Source organism: Siphateles boraxobius, unplaced genomic scaffold (assembly GCF_051911475.1).
Source record: "Siphateles boraxobius isolate OS27281-9 unplaced genomic scaffold, OSU_SipBor_1 86, whole genome shotgun sequence".
Lineage (NCBI taxonomy): Eukaryota > Metazoa > Chordata > Actinopteri > Cypriniformes > Leuciscidae > Siphateles > Siphateles boraxobius.
Window position 1 is genome coordinate 5,000,597 of NW_027509215.1, and position 25,707 is coordinate 5,026,303.

The following is a 25,707-nucleotide window of genomic DNA, read 5'->3' on the forward strand; positions in this document are numbered from 1 at the left end:
TCACACATATGTTGTAAACATAATATAGAATAATGCAGTTGTTTGATTATAAGTCCGTCTAGAATTTTTTTGTAATGGTCTGGTGCATTTTTATATGTAAAAACAGTCTCTTTGGTCTATCTGTGGATTTCAACCCCGTGTCTGGGGGTCATTCAAAGGTCCTTAAGAAGAAGAAAGTCTTTTCTGTATCTATATCTCGGGGATCAAACAACCTTATCAACGTTATCTTTATGGTTTTCTTTGTGTGAGTCACGATGTCTCGTCCTTTTTTGACCATTAGTCTTGGGTTAACTGCCTATCATTGACTACGTTTTTCCTTTAGCTAGGATCATCTGGGTTTTTCGAGAGTGAATGCAATCCCAAATGGAAGATCATCTGATTTAGGGTCCTGAGTGTAGATTCGGAATTCGGCTCTTTGTTCATTCATAGGAAAAAATCGAGGTCTGATTCTTCGCTGTCTATAATGTCTACAAGGTCTATTAAAAAGAAAAGCTGTACATTAGTTCACAAACAAAAATATATTGCTTAAATTGTTACTTGAGTTAATATTTTGGAATAAATGTAAAAATGTGTAAAAACCATAGATAAAAACACTAACTGTGTGAATGTTTTCATAATGACTTACAAGGGAACTGCGCCGTAGTCTTGGGTTCAATAATGGAAATGATGTTGATGTTTGTTACTAAGAAAATAAATACATATACATAATTAGAATAGTTATAAAACTCACTACTTCAGATGTATGTCATCCAGAAGCGTACGTTCCGCAACTGAATGGTGTCTTGTGGTGCCATCCCAAAATCACTTTCATTGACCTATTCCCTAATGGTAAAACGACCTGCCTTCCCATTTTTAATAAACGACCGAAGACTCATCTTTTTCATCAAAACTTTACCCATTAATACTAACATTTACTATTCTATTCTATTTCTAATCTTTTCACAGCACTTACATATTTGATAAAATCATCTGCTAAATGATTAAACGTAAACAAAAAGTTCTAATTCTTGATTGTAGTAATTTTTCAAAAAGTATATATCACTTTTCATATTTATTTTTAACATGCTCAAACTTATTTCCGCTTGTTACATAATGTAACTCTTTTCTTATGTAACTGTTACTGTCACTTTACCTTGACCAGATATTTTTTTCATCTCTTCTTTGCAGGACTTCTCTAGTTGTTCTTTCAGTTGAGTGACAGGTTTTCTCACATCTACGTAAGAGAGGACAGAACTGACAGTAACTCTGGATGCATCTGTGGATTCCAGAGGTTCAGAGAGAGACTGGAAGCTCTAGAGAGAATAAATAAACAGAAACAATAAAGATATAAAAAAGACACAAAAACTTAATTAGCAGCATCCTTCCCTTGATATTTAATAAACACCAAAATGAGATTATATTTTGTCTGGTAAACTTTATTATTAGCCTACCAGACATGTTGACCGGCACCAAGTTTACAGAGGAAACACTGGTGTGTTTTTTAAGAGTATTAAGATGTGAATTAAGGCAGTGAAAAAACCTTAGCTATGTCATGAGTGTGTAGGCTACTAACCGATACGCTTGTTGTGTTTTGCTGAGTTTTTACTTAATATTGTTTCTTATTCAAAAGTGGTGACTTACTATTTTTTTACATATTTCACCTACCAAATAAGCCAGAACCATTACTGCACAGAGGTATGCAAATACATAGGTTGACAGGCAGGCAGGTGTCCTTCATTTGGTCCGAATGCAATGATTGGACAAACATTTTATAGTCATGAGACTTTCACAGAAGATATATATTTAGACCACTTTAATTATTGATTGCTATCAGGCTGTAGAGTATGAAAGCTTGTTTCCGCCAAAGAATAAAACAATTTAAAAGATAATAGTGACTTTTTATCTCACAATTGGCTTTATGCCCAGCTGCACTACTTCCTGAACTTCGGCCAGCTCCTTTGTTTCCTGTTTGTCATTATTGGACAAACTGATTAATCCAGGTGTGCCTGGCCTCAGTAACAATAATCAGGCACACCTGGATTAATCAGTTTGTCCGGAAACAAAGGAGCTGGCTGAAGTTCAGGAAGTAGTGAAGCTGGGCATAAAGCCTATTCTAAGAAAAAAATTCAGAATTAGAAGACGTAAACTTCTGTAAAAAAGTCCTAATTGTGAAATATAAAGTTGCGATTATACTGTTTTTATTTTCTATTCTGGCTGAAACAAACAGAGACTTCCAACCAGTATAGCAAAAAATGTTCATGAAAAACATTGCCAACTTTTACTTATTATCATGTTCTCATGGGCTTTTTAGGCCCATGATATTCGAGTAATTGACACTTATACACTCTTTCCAGCCACTATGTAAGAAAGAATCTGCTTTAAATGTAAATTGGAAAAAGAATTGCAATTTAAAAGACAAGCAACTGTTAATAAAAAATTAACATATTTAAAACTTCAGTCTGACAGAAAAAATTAATATTATTTCTATTGCCTGTATGTACAGTGAGATCACAAAAAGAACATAATACTCAACACAACCTGACATAGTTCCTGACAACATTCCAGCCAACTTAAATAAAAAACAGTTAATAATGCTCACATTCAAGGTTATATGTGAATGATCTGCAAATCTAATTTGAGTACTTTAAAGCAACCTGTGTGCATGTGATGTTGTGAAGCAGTAAATCTCCATTGCCTTTGTGTTGCTATAATAATGGTAACCAGTATCAGACCAAACTTGAACTGGTTTTGATTTTGAATACCAGGCAAAACAGATAAAGTATCTTCTGACAGGATCTGGTAAAGCAAATGGATCTAACAGGTATTATTATTTTAGTGGCTTTGATAATAGTTATTATTACAGTAAAATTAGGAGAGGTGTTGCTTATGACAACAGTCCTGTTATTAAGATCTCAGTTACCTGTAGGAAATGTATGTGATCGTCAGTGTGTGCAAGTTGCTCCAGATCAGTTTCTCTCCTCCTCAGATCATCGATCTCCTGCTCCAGTCGCTCCAGTCGTTCTTCAGCTCGACTCACTGCAGCCATTTCCTGATCTCTGATCATCTGTGTCACCTCAGATCGGCTTTTCTTGATGAAGCGGATCAGTTTAGTAAAGATCTTCTCACTGTCCTCCACTGCTGACTGTGCAGAGCTCTGTAGGACACACAGACAATCAGACCTTTCAGTGGGATGGGAAAGTGGCCCAGCACAGCACTAACCCTAACTGTCACCTTGTGAATCTCCACAGCCTCTCTGAGCTCCTGAAGCTCTTTCTGTCTCTCTTGGACTATTTGCTGGAATTTTCCTTGTATCTTTTCAACCTGTTTCTAGAGGAGGACAAATAGTTTTGTTTGAATGGTTTCTGGATATTACAACTATCTTTATATTTTATCAGCATTAAAATTATTGCATGATAATGTCACCATTAACTGCATAATAACTGGCATAATGACAGTTATTCTGATTCTGATGACTGCAAGAATCAGCATAGCTTATTTATACGTGCTTTCAGTTCATAGGCTACCTGTTTCTCTGTCCTCTCTGCTTCAGCTGAAACAGTATCGTGTTTTTTGTGTTCATCCATCATACACAGTAAACAAATACATTTCTGGTCAGTACGACAGTAAACCTCCAGAAGTCTTTCATGTTGTGGGCAGATCATCTCCTGCAGTCGTCCAGTGGCATCAGTCACTTTGTGTCGTTTGCTTAAAGGAGATTCTTCATGACACTTAAAGTGACTTTGACAATATGATTCCAGACACATCAGACAGGACTTTACAGCTTTGCGTTTTCTTCCAGTACAGAAGTCACACTCCACATCTCCAGGTCCAGCATAACTGAGTGCAGTACGAGCTGTTTGGACTTTTCTCGTCTTCAGTTTATCCACCACTTCAGCCAGCATAGTATTTTTACCTAAAGCAGGTCTTGGAGTGAAGGTCTCTCTGCACTGAGGACAGCTGTAAACTCTCTTCTGATCATCTTTATTCCAGTAGTCTGTAATGCAGCTCATACAGTAACTGTGTCCACATGGGATGGTCACTGGATCCTTCAGTAGATCCAGACAGATTGAACAGCTGAACTGATCTTCTACCACTGAAATACAGGTTCCCTTTCAGTCGATAACGTCGGACGTAGTCGACGCGACTGAAATGGGATCACGCTAGGGAGCCTATCATCTTCGAGTACTATTGAACGAGCCAATGTAATTGGCGTGCGTGATTCGCATCACACACTCCGCCCCCGCGGCGCGGGTATAAATACGGAAGTGGATGCACGCACTAGTTGCCTTTCGCTTCGGAGCCGATCGTTTGATGTCTCTGAGAGTGCTGTTGTCTACAACGAGCGAGTGTGTCGGTGTTCTTCAGGAAGACTCTCCCAGTGCTGGTGTTCTACAGCGCGAGTGCAGCGGTGATCGCGAGCTTTGAGCTCTCAACTGCTGTTTTAACAGCAACAAATTTCTAAATGTTTGTGTGTGTTGATGGCTGGTTAGAGGGCGGAAAAGTGAGTGCTTCACTGTTTCAGTTCTCTGTTCAGTGTTGCCGCGGTCATTTCCCTGTGTGCTCCGGCACTGGTGACGGTCCTATTTTCTGAAAGAGCAACACGGGTGCGTTTGCGTCTTTTTCAAGATGTCATTCCGCCCGTGCGTTTCTGGGTGCGGTCGTTCCCTGTCTCTCTCTGATGGTCACAACTGTTGTGTCACGTGTTTGGCTTACAGCACGCTGAGACAGCTTTTGTGGACAGCTCATGTTTTCACTGTGGGAACATGACTGTCGCAGTGTTGAGGGCGAGACTCGCCTTCGTTCGCGGAGAGCGAGTCCCCATTACCATGCCCCACCCTCGGGTGCTGTGTGGGATGGGTGACCGGAGGATAGTGTTGGATGTCCCGCCCGGTAACCATTCCCTGTGGGCTCCTCACTCCTCCCTTCCACTGCAACCACTGGAGCCTCCTGTGTTGTCTGCTGGTCCATCTGTAATGGGTGGGCCAGCGGTTTCACTCGGGGCTCCCCTGGAGGACAGGACGCCGATTGCAGCATCAGAGGGTGAGCTGACTTCTGGAGATGATGACTCGGCTGCATTGTCTCCCTCCGGGAGTTCAATGTTGCCCGAGCCGGATCCAGAATTATCAGCTATGCTGAAACGGGCCGCCGAGGCTGCCGGGCTCGAGTGGAACCTCCACCGTGTCCCGTTCAGTCTCGGTTGGAATCTGGAGTTTGGTATCTTGGGGCGGGCCGCGCTGGTTCTCAGCTCGCCGCCCCAGTGCCTTTCTTTCCCGAAATGCATGGAGAGCTTATCAGGTGGTGAACAGCATCTTTCTCTGCCAGAAACTGCCTGAATAGCTTTTCCCCCTCATTACCCTTGATGGAGGAACGGTGAAGGGTTGCGAGGTGTCCCTCCATTGGAGCGGTCTGTCGACACAGGTGCACCTGTGTCCGGCGGCCGCTGCCTTTTGGGGGGATCCTCGTCTCCCCCCTAAGGCCTGTGAGTTTCGTCCGTTCCGACGGGCAGAGCTTACAAAGCCTGTGGGCAAGCCCCTTCCTCTTGCGTGCCATGGCGTTGCTGCAGGCTAGGGCACCCATGGCATGCACGAGGGTAATCCAGACCGTGCGCTCATAGGTGAGCACCGCACTGCATCCGACCTCACCCTCCGGGGTACGGGTGTCGTAGCGTGCGTGATCGGTCTGGCGATGTCCACCTTGGTGGTCCAGTAGCGCCTTCGTTGGCTCAGCCTGGTTGGTATGGCGGATGCGGACAAGGTTCGGTTCCTGGTCTCCCCAATTTCCCAGGTTGGGCTGGTCGGCGACGCGGTGGAGAACTGCATCAAACAGTTCTCTGCCGCTCAAGCGCAGACGGAGGTCATCCGGCACATCCTGCCCCGGTGGCCAGCTGCTGCCTCCACCCGCCGCCGGTGGCAGCTCCTCCGCCTGCTCGTCGCCGTGGGCGTTCTCCGGCCGCCGCTCCTGCTGGCCCTCCGCAGCAGCCTCCACCCAGGCCTCAGCAGGGAGCCGGCCGCAGTAGAGACGCCCAGCCCGCTCCAGGCGCTGCCAAGCCAGGTGGCAAGCGACAGCGAAAGCATTCCGGAGCGGGCCGCCCAGGAATGGATGAGATGCTCTTGGAGTGGCACGATCACTCCCTCCCCCCGGGTGAGGGCCGGGTGGAGCCTTTGTTTGTGTGTGTGTCTGTTCCGCCGCTGGCTCCCTAAAAAAAAAAAAAAAAAAAAAGCGGAGCAAGCGGTACCCACACTTCAAAGAGAGAGCAATTTCATCTGTTCCTGGGTCCCAAGAGGGCCAGTCTGGCGGGTGTGACCCTGTATAGCCTTACACCCCTCAGCTCCCCCTTGGTCGCCAGCAGGCAGCTTGGTGCGTTCGAGGACCCGGTCATCCGCCTTCTCACGCGCCCCCTGCCGCTTGTGGAGACAGGTAAGTGTTGCACAGCACACTAACACCACTCTCTCTACTTTGCTGCCCCACCTCAGGCTCGGCTACCCCGCTCAAGTCAGTGATAGTCATCACATTAGGTGTTGAGCAGACGTGCTCCTGAAAATTCAGTGATATTCATCACACCGAGTGTTGAGCAGTGCTCCTGACTTGTGCGTGCTTATCTTATCCTGCTGGCGAAGGATTTGATATAGCCGCTCCTCCAGCCGGTACGAAGGCCAGTTGTAAACTCGTTCTTCGTGCTACTAGGTGGTGGGTCGTGACCATCTTGGCCCAAGATTGGTCTGCAGCTTTGACCTGAAAGACATGTGCTTCAGATCTCTACCTCCCGCACCGCAGGCCATCCTGTGTGTTGCGTCTAAGGGTGGAGTATCAGTACAGTGTCCTTCCCCTCGAGTGCTCCAGAGCCCGTTGGGTCTTCAGGTCAACTGGAAGAGAGTAATCTCGCCCACGGGCTGAGTATCTCTTTTCTAGTTTTGGAGAGGTACTCGGTCCAACATGTCTCTCCAATGAGAATGTGTTCAGCTGGTGTTGAAGTGAGAAAGGGTCCCACTGAAAGAACTTTCAGAGGCTCCTGGGGTATATGGTAGTCGCAGCCTTTGGCTCCCTCCATATGTGACCGCTTCAGCGCTAGCTTCACGATCGAGTCCCGAGGTGACCGTGGCAGAGCAGCTCACCCTGTGTGACTATAGTTCATCCCGGTCTGCTGCCAAACCCTCTTCAACAGAGCGGCCATGTACAAAGGGCGTGTTTTAACGGGGGCCTGGGCGACCCCCGACTACACGGGCATTCGTGCCTCGAGTTGTTAGACATTGCGACCGTTGCGCAAGCTTCCCCTGCATGTCACAAACTCACCCGTCACCTCCTCCTTGGAGTCAGACGCTTCTGAGGGCGCCTTATTCCACTCCTCCCGCTTACTCAATCGTGCCGCCATCGAGCCTCACGACAGTTATAGCCAGGGCAAGTGGAGACTCCATCCCCTGGGTCCGGCTGGGTCATGACCATTCCGGGGCCGCTCAGTTGCCCCCCCGGTTTTATTTTTCCGCCAGTGTTTGGGTAAACCGAGCGGACTACCCTTGGACAAACACTGGGACTCAGCGGCCCCAGGGGCCCGCAGAAATGCGTTTAACCCCAGTGAGCCTTCTAAAAGTGACTGCGACTCATGGTCGCCTTGCGCCTGCAAGTCAGTGAAATCATCACTCTTCATGTTGAGCAGATTTGCTCCTGAAACTCAGTGAAGTTCATCGCACTCTGGTGTTGAGCAGCAATGCTCCTGTAGCTCAGTGAGTCCATCACAGGTAGCTCAGTGAATTCATCACACGCAGTGCTGAGCAGAAATGCTCCTGGTGCTCAGTGAAGTTCCTCGCACTCAAGTGTTGAGCAGAAATGCTCCTGAAGCTCAGTGAGTTTATCACACTCAGGTGTTGAGCAGTAATGCTCCTGAAGCTCAGTGAACTTGTCACACTCAAGTGCTGAGCAGAAATGCTCCTGTCGCTCAGTGAGGTTCTTCGTACTCAAGTGTTGAGCAGAAATGCTCCTGAAGCTCGGTGAGTTTATCACACTCAGGTGTTGAGCAGGAATGCTCCTGAAGCTCAGTGAACTTGTCACACCCAAGTGCTGAGCAGAAAATGCTCCTGAAGCCCAGTGATCTTCACATGTTGTGTTGAGCAATGCTCCTGTCTTTTGCGCCCGTCACTTGCACCTACGTGCCATGTCAGGAGAGGAACAGGTCTTCATAGTTGCCCCTCATTGGCCCAACTAGACCTGGTTCCCTTCAACAGCCTTCCTGACTTCCCCTGGATTCGGGGACGGGGCACGATGGCACACGCGTTCTTCCCCCGGAGATTCCGGGCGGTCTTACATCCGAACGCGGAGGTTCAGGTGGCTATCACAAGAACATGTGTTAGTTACCATCACTTCTGCGAGCACCCCCTAGAATTGGGTAGCGTGCTTACGCCTTTAGAAGTGGAACCTAGTCGTTGAGTGCGTCTTCTCCCCTGAGGAGATCCTGAAAGCTTTCGATCACTTCAGTGCTCTCTTTCCTGCAAAATGGGTTGCAGTAGGCTGTTTTCCTAAATCACCCTCAAAATGATGTTGCCTCGGGGTTTAAACGACGCTCATCGTGTTGCAGAAGTATGCAGAAGCACGTTCTGATCGTCAGGTTCCTGAGGAGCAAGGTCTTGTAAATCCTTGTGTCCCTCTTTATCCTCTTGGGCCTTGTCCCTGGTGCGACTGCACTGCAGAGACCGCCCCTGAGCCACTGCAGGTAGTGAGTTAAAAATTCTGTTATATCAGTTCTCCTGCTCGCGTGGTCTCTACTAGAGGGTAGGGACTTGCTCGCTTTCGGTCAACGTATTGTGCCTGGAGTCTGGGCCGGCTAACTCTCACAAGCTGAGACCCCGGCTCGGATTGTGCCCAAGGCTCCTACCTCTCCCGTAATAGGAGCAGGTGGTGAGCCTGCAAGCGCTGCCCTGGAGGAGGCAGATCCAGCCCTGGCTTCTCTGTCCGATTCGCTTGGACGTGTACAGAATGCAAGTCATAGACCTCAGACCAGCTCTTCAAATATCTGTTGGAATTCAGCAGAGAGGGAAGGCTGTTTCCATGCAAAGTTGCACTTAGTGCTTGCCTTCATTTCGGCAAAGATCCGAGATGCAACATGTCCACTTAGGTGTTGAGCTCCTCTATGATGAGTGTAAAGTGCTCCGCCTGGGCGTTGACGATATACTTTGCTAAACAGATTCTAGAGTTGGGGGCTGGACGACACCTAGTTGAACCGCTGCTTCCCGTGGGCTCCCTTCTCATGAAGCCAGTTTCACCGTGAGCCCGGTTCAAGTGTCGGCTTGCGGCGCCATTCCCCTCCTATGGACTGGATACGTGCGCCTTTCTACTCCAGTTGAGTTCCCTTAAAATTGAACCCTGTGAGTTCCTCCACACCCCTCCGACGTCGGACGTGCGGAACGTCTGGTGTTAGGCCTACCACTCGTAAGCAGTGTGGAACCTGTGTTAGGCTGGGTCCATATGTTGCGGTCCCTTCGGTGACCCCATATGTGTATTCTTCCACGATACGGCTCCCTGCGGTGAGCCCGTGTCTTCCCTCGGCAGAGTCTCTCTGCCGTCACTGTCCGGTGTGTCTCCCCCCGTCTTAGGCTGGAGCCACCCCAGTGACATTCCATATGTTAGACTGCCCGGTTTCCGCCCAGTTCATATGTGTATTCTCCACATTTCCTCCCTCGGGTTGGATGTGGCTTCCGCAGCGTCCCTTCCTTCCAACGTACGGGGAACGCTTTCCCAGTGGTCCTGTAGGAACAGCAGTGACTTCCCTGGCCTAAGCCCTGTCCTTCCCCGCCTTAAGTTTGCGGGGGCATCAGGAGGCTTTGGTTTAGGCACTGGAAGGTGGCAGCGTTAGTGGCGTGTTCAATGGTTGATCCCATTTCAGTCGCGTCGACTACGTCCGACGTTATCGACTGAAAGGGAACGTCCTGGTTGCGTATGCAACCCACCGTTCCCTGAAGGAGGGAACGGAGGACGTAGTCCCCTTGCCACTACCGCTGGACCACCGCTGACCCCGGGTTACTCTCGGCTCCTCAGCGAAAAGCAACTAGTGCGTGCATCCACTTCCGTATTTATACCCGCGCCGCGGGGGCGGAGTGTGTGATGCGAATCACGCACGCCAATTACATTGGCTCGTTCAATAGTACTCGAAGATGATAGGCTCCCTAGCGTGATCCCATTTCAGTCGCGTCGACTACGTCCTCCGTTCCCTCCTTCAGGGAACGGTGGGTTGCATACGCAACCAGGACGTTTCTGCCATTTCACTGCACAAATACACAGATACAGCAGCGGCTGAACAACCCTTAAGTTTCAATTTCTCTCAACTGAGAAGTGTTTCCTGTCTCGAGACGTGTGCAAAAGAGTTGTGTTTAGGTGTGACCCAAGTCTTTTTCAAGGATCAGTTTATTTATTGTAGGGTAGACTGAAACAGCTGAACTGATCCCAAGCCACTGACATTGTAGCTTCTGCCATTTAACTGCATGAATACTCAGATAGAAAGAAATATACAGCCACTTATCTACACTATGGGTAGGAAAAGGTTTCGTTTTCTCTCTAATGAAACCGTTTCCTGGTGTTTAAACGACGTATGCAAAACGTGTCAGGTGTGACTCATCTGTATTTTACTATACAGATGAAAAAGAACATCGACTACGTGTCAATCTAACAATAAAACCAGGGCTGGATCATGAACTGGTAGTGATATGACACTGAAGCTTCAAGCTTGTTTCGAGCTACGCAGCGTCTGTTTGTACAAGAATAAATTTCAACGTAAGCCCATATAGTGATGGCCGGTTTGTGAACGAATCGTCCTTTTGAGTAAACCAGTCAAACCAGTATCGGACTGAATCGTTCGAAACAGTTCGCGTCTTGCGTCAGTGCTGATCTACAAGTTACTAAAGTTACTCACTTTCAGACATGCCTGACAGTCTCTCCGAATCGAAATAAACCTAAATCCCGGAGTATATTTTACTCCAGTAAATCAAACAGTTCACTGAACTGAGACATATTGGTGCTGAGAGAAGTGAAGAGTCCGAGCATCTGATACTGCGCATGCGCATCCTACCGAACGCACAGGTACATGGGTTTCGGATCACCACCAAAACCGAGAACTGTTTCTTTCGGACACGTTCGACATATTGAGAACTGATGAGTTGACGAGCTGAGCATGCGTGCAATTTTTTCTGAGGAACGAAATGTAGCCTACGTTTCTTAAGTATTTAGTTGAACGCCATTAGGCTACGTTTAAAAAAAATAAAACATGTTGGAAACATGGTCAGATAATTACTTTATTATTACTGTATTATTTTAAATTTTGGAAACACAATGAATGAATTGTAAAACTGTCAAACTAAACATTTATTATTATACTATAATAATATTTTCAGGAACAGCTCATTCAATTTCTAAGTAAGTGGATACATCTTTGATGTAAACTCTCTTGCCAAGGTTTTAATGGTGCACGTGCACTGCTTGGTAAATGTTTATAATGCATTAAAAAAACTGGAGACATGCATCGATTTGTTTGTTTTGTCGACATTCTGGTTTCAGCAGTTCTCTGCACAGCACACACAGGCTACGGTTCTCGAGTCAAGAACTGGTTGTTGCAGTTCTTGTATGGCGAGCGGAAAGTGACAATTCTAACCGTACGACACCGCCGCCAACTTGAGCGGCAAAGAAGCTCTGGACGCCCGGTCAAGGACGCTTGTCAAAAAGTACGGGGAAGCTTGTTGACGCTTTGGTCGCTCTGACGTAGCAGGGAGAAGAGAAGTGTCACAACATGAAATGTCACATGAGATTGGTGTTTTTGCATTCCACTTCACTGCTTTTCTATTTAACTATGTAAACACGCGCTAGACTGTGTGCTCGAGCTTTGTGTCTTTTGCCGCGTCTCGCGCATGTCACAGCGTTTTAAAAAAAGCGTCAAAAGTTAAAATAAGTTCAACTTAAAGAACAAAAATGTAAACTATCCCAGCTATTTTATCCCATGCCACGTTCTTTTGTAACTGGTCCCTATAAGCAAACATATCAAAATGATAGGAAACCCAGCAACGGCGATTATTAGCTTCTCCTCCATTTTATCTGAATCAGTGGGGAGAAATAATAAAGAATGAATAAGTGTGTGAAATGTGCTGGAAACCCCCTTGCTGCAGATGTTCTGCAGACGCAGACGTCACGTTCGGTAGACGCAGACGTCACGTTCGGCACACGAACGAGTGATGTGGCAGACGCCTACGAGACGTTCGGCAGACGCAGACGTCACGTTCGTATGGAACGCCATAAGGGTCAAATTTCGGCACTAACCAAACTATTTTCATTCTCAAAACGCCGCTTTTTACGGCGTTTAAGACGAAAAGACGCCGCAAAGTACGGCGTTCTGTGATCCGTCATTTTTTTTTATTTTTTATAAATATATCTTGAAGCAGCGGGATCTGCGGACGTCTCGTTCAAGCCATAAAAAAATAAAATATATTCATTAATAGACGGGGACCATTCATTGGTCTGGTTATAGGCAGACTAGTACAATAGCCTAAAAAATCCATAACGGTTTTCTAACAGTCGGTTTTGTCCATTTTTGATTCATTATTTTAAACATTACAAATTAAAAAGTTTTTAGTAGGCTATGTGTTTCAGACCATGAGAGCGAAAAGCCCGTTTCTGAAGATTCCACACACCGCTGGCTCAGGGCCGTCGCCAGAACATATAGAGGGTATATGTAGCTACTCATTTCGTTTTCATATGGGGGGGGGGGGGGGGGGGGGTTGGGCAAGCATTTTTTATTATGATCTGAGAAACAGACATCTCACCAAAAAACATAAGATCCCGTATTATTACTGATGTAGATAGTCCATCATACAAACTACACCACAACCATTGTGCATTAGCCTGCTACATATTGCCTATAAACGAGGAACAAAGACGTTTCAATTCCTCCAACAACACAATGATAAAAACAATACATACAAAATAGCAATAAAATATGAAGCATACATCTGTAGATGGGCTGCACAATATATCATAATTATCGAAATATCGCAAATGTATTTCGCAATATCGCAACGGCTTGCAATAACTGGGGTCATGAGCAAACGACGAAGAGAAAATCACTCACTGCCCTTGGCTGAATAACTTTTGTAGCTTTAATAAGAATCAGTATAGGCCTATATTAACAGTGAAAACTAATGTTTTTTTGTTGTTTTTTTTATAATTTTTTTTACATTTGATTGTTCAGTTTCTGTTGTTAAATAACCCTAATGTAGGATAACCTAAACCCCGTGGTTTGATGTTAAAATAGCACTACTTATAAAACACTGATGTTCACTTTATATAAGTTGTGTTGTAGTGATGTTTTCTTGTCAGAAAAATAACGTGAAACACGTACATGGGTAGTATAATTTTAAATATAGTTTAATGATAACATATTGCATTTTTCTTCAATATCGTGCAGCCCCAATCTGTAGCATATTGTAACAAAAACATTCACTGTACAGTGGGCTACTCACCATTGAAGGAGGCTATTCTCCAAGTGATAGTCATTTATAAATATAATAATGTTTCAAAGTTTCGTTTTGTGTAATAAAGCATATTAATTTTCTGACAGGCAGAGGGTGAAACAAGACGCGCTTTAAAAACAAGTTTCAAGTTACTTTTCACCGTCCGTTCAATATCCGCTCTTTGCCAGTTTCACATTTATGTTTAAATAATAGGCTATTGTTATTTTATTTCATTTATGTTGATTATGAATAGTGAACAGCATGAGTAAGAGCTCCATCGGATGCGAAATATGACGGGAGACATGAAGTGGGTCAGACATGATTTTGACCACTTCATTAAGTTTTGTTTTGTCGAAAGACTTTCTTTAAAGTGAATTTCGTTTTGTATAATTTGTATCTTAATTCGAATCAATATTTAATCAACGAATGGGCTGGATTTAATAAATAAGAAGCAAACCAAGAACATCGGGTTTGGATTAAAGTGAGTAACAAACGAACCATGTTTACGAACTCAATTACAGTAAGCCTCTAGGAAGTTATGATATTTGTGGCTTTAAAGCAATATGCTGTATTGTATAAAGTGGTATAAATTAGGACTGCTGAAATGCAGAAACATCCACATCAGCTTTTTAACTATTTTTTTATGGCTTGAACGAGACGTTCGCAGATCCCGCTGCTTCAAGATATATATAGCCTATTAAAAAAAAAAAAACTTTTTATGAGTCCAAGTTTGACTGAAACAATTCAATTCAAGATTTTATTTTAGAAAAAAAAAAAACATTTAAAAGAAACCCTAATAAAATATGTAGCATTAGCCATTATGGAAATACAGGCATCTCACAACTTATTATTTACAGTCCATAAAAATAGGGCATGTATTATAATACGAGAATATATTTACAGTTTTCCTGTGTATTTTTACTGAGGCATTGTATTGTGTTGTGTTTTAGAGTTAACGGAAAATTCCGTAAAATTACTGAATAAAGTCTTGGCAAAAAAATGACCATTACATTTTCCATCTTTAACCCCCTTTTTCCACAATGGTCTCCTAAAAATAACACCAGAAATTCTGATTCTGATTCTACAGAAAATGAATAATTTAGTGTTACAAAAAAAAAACAACGTCATAAAATAGTTTTATTATATGACATCTGAATGAACAAGGTAGTACAAAATATATTATTCACTGTTAACAATATTAATGTCTATTTGAAGGCATTGGCAGCGTGATAATAAATAATTTATATGTGAAATATATTACAGTCTTGTATGATGGCCAAGAGCAGCGGTGGTCATCGCTTGGGCTGGCGTCATCTCTTGTTTTAATAGTTCAATCGTTTAGGAAGGCTCTACCTGTGTATCCTGTGAACTGCTAAAATAGTCTTATTTTCTTAAAAAGCGAAATGGACTATATCGTGAAGCATATACCTTAGCCCATCTAAATCATTATAATCAGCAATAAAGGGACCCACAGCAGCCACTGTACACGGACTTAAAACAGTTGCTGCTGTAATTTCCTTAATAAGTAGCCTACAGCCTGCTACTCAATGTTGTCAGCTATCGGTTAGTCTTCCGAAATTTAAAAGACATACACCAACAGACCAATACAAAAGAAACGAAGCGGAGATAAAAATACGGTCGGACCTTGGAGTCGAACCCCTGTCACTAAGAGCAAAACCACACTGATCTCCATGCACGCAGACCAATGCCCTACTGAAGATATAAAATTTGCTTGGTAATCTAATGTATTTCACAGCATGAATGTAAAGAGAGTCTACAATCATACTGTTTATACCCACATATGATAAAGGAAAAAGGGGGATAGGCCTGCACGTGCCCAATGAAGAAATAAAAATATGACACAATAACAGTCCAAACACCAGTCCTAACAACATTAGAAAAACAGAAGCCTTAAGAGGATCGCCATTCAGATCGACAATCTACTACATATGTCTTTCCATCTACTTTCTTACATGGGCTGATCTTTGAAGAAAAGGGTGGGGCTGATTATAATATTATACAAAACGCCGCTTTTTATGCCGTCTTTGTCAGACAGAAGCGCCGCAAATGACGGCGCACTATGGATGGCCTGCGACGTCAGAAACAGCGTCATTGGCTGGATATAAAAAACGCCGAAAATGACGGCGCTTTTGCTTTGTAAACGCCGTACTTTGTGGCGTTTGTATCACAGAACGCCGCACTTTTGAGAATGAAACGCGTTTGGTTAGTGGCGAAATTTTACCCTTTTGGCGTTCCATATGTTCGGCAGACGCAGACGTCACGTTCATTGAGACGAGTGCATGTTGCAAAGTCATATTAAAGAACCGATCGGAACGCCATAGGTTAGGAAAGAAATTACACAATGCGAGCGCCATACTATTGACCCCGATCGCGTTCCATAATAAACGCCTGGATAACGTAGGCGTGGATAAACGACTGGATAACGTAACGTTAGGCGTGGATAAATGCATGAAGGTAAAATGATGACATAAAGAATCGCATCCGCAGGGTAAGATTTGTGAAAGTGTACATAAGATTGCAAGCGTAAATTAAATTTGCTTGTGCAAGAGAAGATTTGTAAAGGTGTAAATCGCAATTGAAGTGTAAGAAAAAAATATTTACAGCATTTACCTGTTATTCGTAAGTGTAATTCATGTATTTTGAAGTTGCAGCTTCATGCTAATGCAAAATAAATAGGATCTGTATTTTTCAGACTTTCATTTTTCCGCGCTTATACTTTTGGCAAGGTTTTTGCGCACAAATGCGGCCAAAAGCACTGCAAGCCTGTGAACAGCAATTTGCAAGCGAAAACGACAGAGGCAGGAACTGCAAAACAGATTAATTGCGTAAAATCAAACATTGTGTAAAAAAATAAACTGTTGCAAATGACTACATGACTCTTTGTGTGCATGAGGCAAAAAGTTTCCGAAATAAACCGATTTGTACAGTTGCGTCTTTCATTTTCCTGCGCTTCCACTTTTGGCACGATTCTCTCACTAACTGAGTTTTGCAAGCGCGAAGAGGAGGGCGGGTCCACCATCATATAGCCAATCAGATGAGCTTCTCGCTGACTCTCGTTTTACTCTGATCTGATTGGTTCAACAAACACGCCAGTAACCAGAACACATCTTTATCTTCATTTGGCTCAGAAATGTCCTTATTGCCGAAATGGTAGGCTACTTTTAATGCACACACAGGGGTTAAAGTGGGCCGGAACGGTCCGGAACCGTCACCTCAGATAAATTATTAAATAAATAGATAAATTAATCTCAATGAATCTCGCTGGTTCCGAGATGGAGCGACTGGCATACCAACCTCCCTTCCTCCCTGCTGAACGCAAGTAATTTTATAAATGCGTGAAATGCACTCACGGTGGTTGAGTGCGGTAAAGTTAGTTTTAGGTTCGATATTTCGCCGGACATTGTTTTCCCTTGCCACTGTTCTATAGGGTCGGCAGTCTTACAAAGATATCAGTATTACTTTTGACATTATGTAACCATTATCCACATAAATATTCGTTCAAAATCATCGTGCATTAATGCTGCATATTTATACCTGAGAATGCTTTTTGACGCGTTTCCACAACGCATGCCTAAGGGAACGTCTGCCAATCCCACTAACTGCGTTAAACGTAGCCTATAATTTGTATTATTTAAAATTACTTTTCAAATTCCAAAGCTTGTAGAAGGTTCCTATTGGCAATGCTGATCTGGTAGCCTTGAGTAAATTAACTTATCTAAGAAAATGATTCATAAAACTCATCAGTTGAGCCTATGTTTACTTTCTTCACTGACACAGACGAAAATGAAAAGACTATCAGTCAAAGTTCAGCTTTAAGAAGGGAAGAAAAAAGGAGACTGAGAGAAAAAAAAGATTAAGATGAGAGAGCAGGTATTGACAAATAATCTAATGCACACTGACATGGTTTTAAAGCTATTTATTATCCTTTTTTTTGGCCTCCAAAAGTCTTAAATTGCACATATGTAGGTCAGAGAAATCAAATTTTGAGCATGCCCCTGAAACCCCCTAACTACCTCACATTTAAATCCACATGTCTGTGTCTGTGGGTGGGGCTGTGCTAATGTGGGCTGATGTGGCTACAATGCCAGGGCTCAATTTTTGGCCCAGTGTTCAGCAATTTTAACATATCGTCATCATATCAGTGTTGATGGACCAAAATAAAACCATTAAAATATCAAGTAAATAAGTATTGTGATATGTGGTGCCACGTTGACACTCTTGTCCCAAAAAGTATATTGCTATACCACGATACTCATTATGTTGTCCCACTGTGAGTCATTTTTCCCTGTTGCACCTACACAAAATTTGAGGGTTCCCCCACCTACAAAATCCCACTTTAACCACTGTGCGCACATACATGTTAACTAAGTAAATAAATGAAGAAATTAATACATAAATCAGGATTTCTTAATAAGCTGTGCACCAGGCTGACTGACATTCATATTGAATTTCGAGCTGGTGTTAATATTATTGGATTGAAATTGCATATCTTATATAATCTGTTACACCACTGAGCTGATGTTAAACTTTACAATCAAAACATTTAGTACCCATTCTTTATGTAATAATACCATTCTGATGCAGTGTTTTTCTCATCATGTCTCTGTTCATGGTATTTAACACTCAATTATATATTTTGAAATATTGTCTTGTGTGACTGATCAAGATATTATATATGTAGATAGTATGACTACCAAAAGGCTTTCCATGTGTCCAGATTTGACTGTAATGAAAAACTGATACTAAATCAACATGAATTCAACTTTGACAAAAAGTAACTAATTATGTCTGAATAAAAACCCAGCAACCAGGGAATACGCAGCATAGATATGTTTATATATAGGGCTATACAGCCATCTAGTGGTTACACGATGGAGTTGCAGGTGATAAATGGTGCATAATTTAGAGATGCTCTTATGTTAAAGGGAAAACATATTATTGTAACTCATTTTAGTAAAATAATAATAATAATTCTTGAATCCCCCCTGATCAGTAGACCAGTGAAATTATGCATGCAGTAGTGCAGATACTAGGCCCATATTAAGCATCAAGATTACAAACTGATATGGCCTGATGAGGAGGAGGATGATGAGCAGGATACATCCACTGGATACACAGAAATTTCCTTAACACACCAGCTCGAAATTCAGTTTTGGCTCATATAGTCAGCCTAATGGTGCACAGACTATTAAGCAATCATGATGTATTTATTTATTTATTAATTTGTTTATTTATTTATTTATTTATTTAACATGTATGTGTGGATTAAAAGTACAATTTCGGCAATGAGAACATTTCTAAGCCAAATCAAGATAAAGATCTGTGACTGGCGTATTTATTGAACCAATCAGATCAGAGTAAAATGAGAGTCAGCGAGAAGCTCATCTGATTGGCTATATGATGGTGGACCCGCACTCCTCTTCGCGCTTGCAAAACTCAGTTAGTGAGAGAATCGTGCCAAAAGTGGAAGCGCAGGAAAATGAAAGACGCAACTGTACAAATCGGGTTATTTCGGAAACTTTTTGCCTCATGCACACAAAGAGTCATGTAGACATTTGCAACAGTTTATTTTTTTTACACAAAGTTTGATTTTACGCAATTAATCTGTTTTGCAGTTCCTGCCTCTGTCGTTTTCGCTTGCAAATTGCTGTTCACAGGCTTGCAGTGCTTTTGGCCGCATTTGTGCGCAAAAACCTTGCCAAAAGTATAAGCGCGGAAAAATGAAAGTCTGAAAAATACAGATCCTATTTATTTTGCATTAGCATGAAGCTGCAGCTTCAAAATACATGAATTACACTTACGAATAACAGTTAAATGCTGCAAATATTTTTTTCTTACACTTGAATTGCGATTTACACCGTTACAAATCTTCACTTGCACATGCAAATTTAATTTACGCTTGCAATCTTATGTACACTTTCACAAATTTTACCCTGCGCATGCGATTCTTTGTCATCATTTTACCTTCATATAAACGCCTGGATAACGTACGCATGGACAAACGCCTGGATTCATACTTAGGCTAATTTCTATTATCTTTACCAGGGCTCGACATTAAGCCTTTTAATGTGCTTGTCCTTCAGACAAGTACATCTGTCATTCACATTCTGTCAGTGTAAAAAAGTTGATTTGTCCGGATTTTTGTTTTGTTGTTCTGTATTGCGTGTGTTAATTTATTCTGAAGCAATATTCTCATCAGTGTTCAATCTGCTTTGATATTTAAATCGGCATATTGTAATTAGAGCTTAGATCGGGCCCAAAAAATCAAGCCCGACCCGACCCGAGCCCGTGCACGTTGTGTCCGAGCCCGGCCCGGCCCGACACATTAACTGTAATTATGAGCCCGAGCCCGATTTAAACCCGACCATTTTTAATATGTGGGCCGTTATAACCAGGGGCGACGACAGATCATTTTTTAACGCAGGTGCTGAATGGGTGCTAGACCATTGACAGTGGTGAGCTGCGCAATTATATATATATTAATAAATGTGCAAAAATTGGCCACTTAATATTTAATATTCAATTATTTTAATTATCACAATGATAGTTTTAATTTTATTAAATTGAACAATTAGTAAATTCGGTGACAAGCGTGCCGAGAATTGATTTAATTTTATGATGAGATGCTCCAGTTCACGTGCTATGGTGAACACGGCTAGCCGGCGCCTCCATGTCATGAATATTGCCTGCTATTTGCTTCTTATTAATGCTTCTTCTTCTTCAGGCAATTGGTTGATGAAAAATGTATTAAAATTAAGATACAATTTATACAAAACGAAATTCACTTTAAAGAAAGGCTTTCTACAAAACAAAACATAATGAAGTGGTCAAAATCATGCCTGAACCACTCCATGTCTCCTGATATTGCGCATCCTCCTATCTACACTGTTCACTTTCATAATCAACATAGATGGAATAAAATAACATTATAATATTTTAATAAATATGAAACTAAATGCGCTTATTTAATGGCTACAACACGTACAGACTCTCTAGCAGCGCGCCGCACTTGGACTCAACAAAGCCAACACATATGTTGTCACTGCCCACGAGTTTTAAATATTTCCATACCTCCGACTTTCCTTCATACTTGCTCAAAGTTAATTATCCTGTTTTAATTTTTTCCTTTTCTTCTTCAAGCTCCATGTTGCACTTAAGCTACACAATACAGCACAGCGTGCGAGTGGAGGAGACGCTGCGCGTGACACGTGACGTGCTTGATCAAGGGCCCGACCCGACCCGACCCGAGCATAGTGGCGGGAAATATCGGCCCGGCCCGGCCCGCGGGTCGGGTCGGGTCGGGCTCGGGCTCGGGCAGAGAATCTAAGCTCTACACCATATGCACGCGGATTTCCCCCGATAACGCTCGTCTAAACCCAGAATAAAAAGTGATAACGCAACGCCACTTTTGCGTTTTCTCTTCAGATCGTTTCCGTGTAAACATAGCCTGATATTCCCACCGCACCCCCACTCCACCTCCCCGTAACAGCGTCCACACACACTCTCTCTACAAAACTCCTGAGGCCAAACATCAAATCTGTCCGGATGATCGGGATACGCCCGATCATCAAAATATATAGCCTCATTCAACAACAGTTCAAAATAATATAGATTTAATTTTGTTCATATTTATTACAACATGTCACAGTGCAGGTACAGCGCCTGATATTTTTAGACAACTCAGAAATTCATAGTAAATTAAATATAGAGATTTACATTTTAAATGTTTATTATTAGAATTTATTAGGATTAACCCCTTGAGATGTATCATCTCGTTTTCGAGGGGGTCCTTACAATGAAACACAATTACAAAAAAAAAAAAAAAATTACAATTAATACATCAAACAACAAGACACCACCAATATAAAATACACACATATATATATATATATACATACATACACATACATGTATACATATACACATACACATATATATACAAATACACATACACACATACATACACAACAATACACAAAACTACAACACCAGTTTCAATGATAGCATGTGCAATCTACTTTCAAATAAAATAATAAAGATTGTTTAAACAACCGAAATGAAGTAATGGATCTAATATGTATGGGTAAATTATTCCAATCTAATAGGGCTTTAAACATAAATGCTCTCTTACCAATTGTTTTTTTAACACGAGGAACAAAAAAGTAAGTCTGGACAGAATGCCTAACATGATAGTTTGAGGAAAAGAGTACAAAATATTGTTGTAGATAACTAGGATAATCAAAATAAATACATTTAAATATAAATTGGAGCCAGTGCGTCTGCCTTCTCAGATTCAAAGGTGGCCACTGAAGTGCATCATACATTGTACAGTGGTGAGTGGAAAAAGAACATCCTAGAACAAATCTACAAATTCTATTATATGCCGAATTAAGTAAGACAAGATCAGATTTTAATGCCGTCTGATAAACCACATCACAGTAATCAAACAATGGAAATATTAATTGAACAACTAGTTTCTTACGAACACTATAAGTAAAGCAATTTCGAGATCGATGCAAGATACTCATTCCAACGTTGACTTTTCGTAAGACATGATTAATGTGAAGTTTAAAGGAAAGTTTAGAGTCGAGCCATACACCAAGGTATTTAATAGTATCAACTCTATGCAGAAGAGTACCGTCTTTACATAATATAGCACAAGAACAGGTTTTGGATTTAAGTTTATGTCTAGAACCAAAGATCATAGTATATGACTTGGTTTTATTAAGCACTAATTTGTTAGCCAAAAGCCACTCTTGTAAACTATTAAAATCCGATTGAAGAGATAATTGAATTTGTATAGGGTCAAAATTAGAAGTATATATGACAGTATCGTCCGCATAAAGTTGAACCTGACAATTTTTAAGAAGTAATGGTAGATTATTTACATAAATAGAAAAGAGAAGTGGTCCTAAAACTGAACCTTGAGGCACACCACGTTGTTGAATCAAAAAATCTGATTTGTTTCCATTTAAGACAACACATTGTTTCCTGTTATGTAGATATGAATTAAACCACAAAATAGAATTTTTTTTGAAAAACCAATAGCATGAAGTTTATCTAAAAGCAAATAATGATCAACCAAATCAAAAGCTTTAGTCAAATCAAGAAAAATAGCACCTGTGAGCTTGCCGTTATCTGAAGCTGAAAACACATCATTTGTAAACTTAAGTAGTGCAGTGGTTGTGGAATGGTTAGTCCTAAAACCAGATTGAGATGGTGATAAAATATTATTAATACATAAATAATTTGAAAGTTGCTTATAAATTAATTTTTCAAAAACTTTGGATATGGAACATATAATAGATATTGGTCTATAATTATTGATACCAAGTACATCGCCTCCCTTATAAAGTGGAGTAATGCGTGCACATTTCCAGATCATCGGCAATTCACATGTGGACAATGAAAGATTAAATAAATCAGCTAGTGGATACATAATAATATGTGAAGTTAGTTTAAGATACCTATTTTCAATTCCATCTAATCCTTCACCACTAGTCACTTTTAATTCATCGATTGCACTCTGAACATCAATTGGAGCAATTTTCCCAAATGAAAATGAACTATTACATAATGTAGTCACATTAGAATTATCAGTATTCAAATAAGAGGCAGATGTTAAAGTAGACCAAACTGAGGAAAAATGCTGGTTGAACTCTTGGGCAATAGATAAAGAGTCATGAAGTATAGTATTATTATCAACTCTAATTTGATTAACTAAATGTTTATTTGATGTATTAATAATGTTTTTAATTTTATTCCAGAATTGTTTAGGATTTTTATAATGGTGAGAAAGACATTCTTTATAGTAATTAGACTTTGCATTTCGAGTTTTTGTCTTGCTTGAATTTCTCAAATGCCTATAAACTTCCCAATCAACATTACTTCTTGTCTGACGAAATTTTGTCCATGCTTTGTCCCTTTGCCTAAAGAGACTAATAAGTTCTGAATTAATCCAAGGAAGATGACTGCCCTTAACCCTAACAATTTTCCAAGGTGCATGCTTGTCTACAACTTTTATAAACTCAGTATAAAAAAAATCCCAAGCATCTTGAACATTTGGAATCAAATCATATCTATTCCAATTAATAGAAATCAGATCATTAACAAATAAATCTAAATTCAATTTTTTATATTGTCTGATTTTAATTAATTTTGGAGGCAATTTAGGTACTTTAATTTTCCACACACAAAATACAATCGAATGATCACTAAAACAATCAGGCATCACACCTGACCTTAAAAATCTATTTGGGTGTGAAACAAGTATCCAATCAAGAAGAGATTGTGTGCGAGAAGTAATTCTAGTAGGCTCAGTAATTAATTGGGTAAGATTTAAATTATTAAATATATTTTTCTCTTTATTACATGATGTATCCAACCAATTCTTATTAAAATCGCCTAATAAAATTAACTCATTTTTACCAAAAACTGAATTAATAGTGGATATCAGGCAGTTAAAGGACTCCACTGGTGAGGAGGGTGGTCTGTATATGCTACCGATAATTATACATTTGTTTAAATGGAAAACCACCTTAACAAAAATAGATTCAAAATATAAAGGATCAACCGAGGGTATAATTAATTCAGAAACAAGACCTATAGAAACATATATAGCCACACCTCCACCCCTGGAGCACCTATATCCAATCTATAAACAACATAATTGGCTAAGTTAATTTCGATATCTGAAACATTGCTATTGAGCCATGTTTCCGAAAGAGTGATAATATCAGGCTTATTTAAATCAACCCATGCACGAAGTAAATCAATTTTACACACCAGACTTCTAATATTCAAGTGAATGATTTTTAATCCCTTAACCTGATCCATCTTAAAAAAAAAAGAGTCACTGGTCAAATATAAGGACACAAATAACTGAACCAGAAAATTCATTACAAGGGTGCAAAAACTATCAAATAAACTGATCACAACAAAACAAACAGACAGGACATTTACAAACAAAACACATAAAAACAGGACACCCTTCAAGAATAACCCAGCTGCCCCAGAAACCATGTTCCAGGGCATCCCAGTGAGTAAACCCAACAATATGTCAAAAACCGTCTCATACACTCAACTCAAACAGCAATAATAATATTAATAAAAAAAAAAATAAAAAAATAGGCTATATGCCCAACAGTAGCATTGTGGGAGGTAATACAAAATCCAATGCTCCAAAATAGTATTTTACATCACAAAACTACCTTAACACAATAAATATAATTATGCTACTAACAAACTTAGGTTATCCGAAAAATCAAGCCTCACCTCAGACAGTCATTATTATCCTGGTGAAATCTAAGGTGATAGGTAGGCAGCTTCAGCATCTTTGTGGCAGCTAAAACGCTGCTGTTTGCCATCAACAAAAAAACACAACGTGCAAGGATATCGGAGATAGTATTTCACATTAAGTTCGCGTAGCTTTCGTTTAACAGGATCAAAGTTCCTGCGCCTCTTCATCAGGTCAGCGCTGAAATCCGGATAGATATATACGCGTGTCCCGTTGTACTCGAGCTGCTTCTTCTCCCTCGCAATGCGAAGAATTTTCACCTTGTCCTGGAAATTAAGGAGCTTGATCATAATAGGTCTAGGACTGGCTCTATCGCTTTGACGAACTGTCGGAGAGCGATGAGCCCACTCAATGATCAGAGGAATGGAAAAGTTATCTTGTCCCAAAAGCTGCGGAATCAACCGGGACATAAAGCCAACAATATCGCTGCCTTCCGATGACTCTTGAACTCCAACAAAGCGGAGATTAGAACGTCGACTACGGTTCTCCAAATCGTCAACTTTGTCCAGCAGGTAGGAGTTGTCTTTCTTCAGTTGTTGCATCCGGACGACACATACTTGCACGTTGTCCTCATTCGCTCCAACACGTTGCTCTAACAAATTAACTTGATCTCCCAGAGTGCTTAATGAATTCTGAATACTTGTCAATCTGCTATGAATGACGTCCATTTTTACATCGAAGTGAGTCAGCATATCACTCTTACTCTGCTGAATAGCGTTCCACAAAGTTTGAAGTGAGATATGCGAGTCCTCCATTGCGCCAATTGTGTAACCCAAACAGCAGAAAACACCTGGCTATATGCAAAACTTTAACGTCAATGTATTGAAAAGCAGTCAAAAAAAAAAAAAGAAGAGATCTTACAAAGCTACTATGATTACAATAAGCATGCTTGAGTAGAGCTTGACACACGTTCACTCACGCCGCGGCCATCTT

General features: G+C 41.4%; 1 protein-coding gene across 1 annotated transcript; it reads right to left on the minus strand.

Annotated features, from left to right (window-relative positions):
- Positions 1-7: 7 nt before the first annotated feature.
- Positions 8-25,529, minus strand: LOC143731144 (E3 ubiquitin-protein ligase TRIM47-like). The gene is made up of 7 exons (XM_077221803.1): positions 24,978-25,529; positions 3,504-4,088; positions 3,211-3,306; positions 2,900-3,133; positions 1,133-1,292; positions 626-682; positions 8-476 (listed from the first exon to the last, which is right to left on the minus strand). The coding sequence occupies exons 1-7, from the start codon at positions 25,527-25,529 to the stop codon at positions 424-426; spliced, it is 1,737 nt and encodes a 578-aa protein (XP_077077918.1). The 3' UTR covers positions 8-423.
- Positions 25,530-25,707: the final 178 nt, after the last annotated feature.

Coding starts and splice junctions, on each gene's coding strand:
- LOC143731144 (XM_077221803.1), bottom strand. CDS start 25,529: ATGGAGGACTCGCATATCTCACTTCAAACTTTGTGGAACGCTATTCAG. Junction 3,307..3,503: donor CAGAGAGGACAGAGAAACAG/GTAGCCTATGAA, acceptor GTCCTCCTCTAG/AAACAGGTTGAAAAGATACA. Junction 3,134..3,210: donor AGGCTGTGGAGATTCACAAG/GTGACAGTTAGG, acceptor TGTGTCCTACAG/AGCTCTGCACAGTCAGCAGT.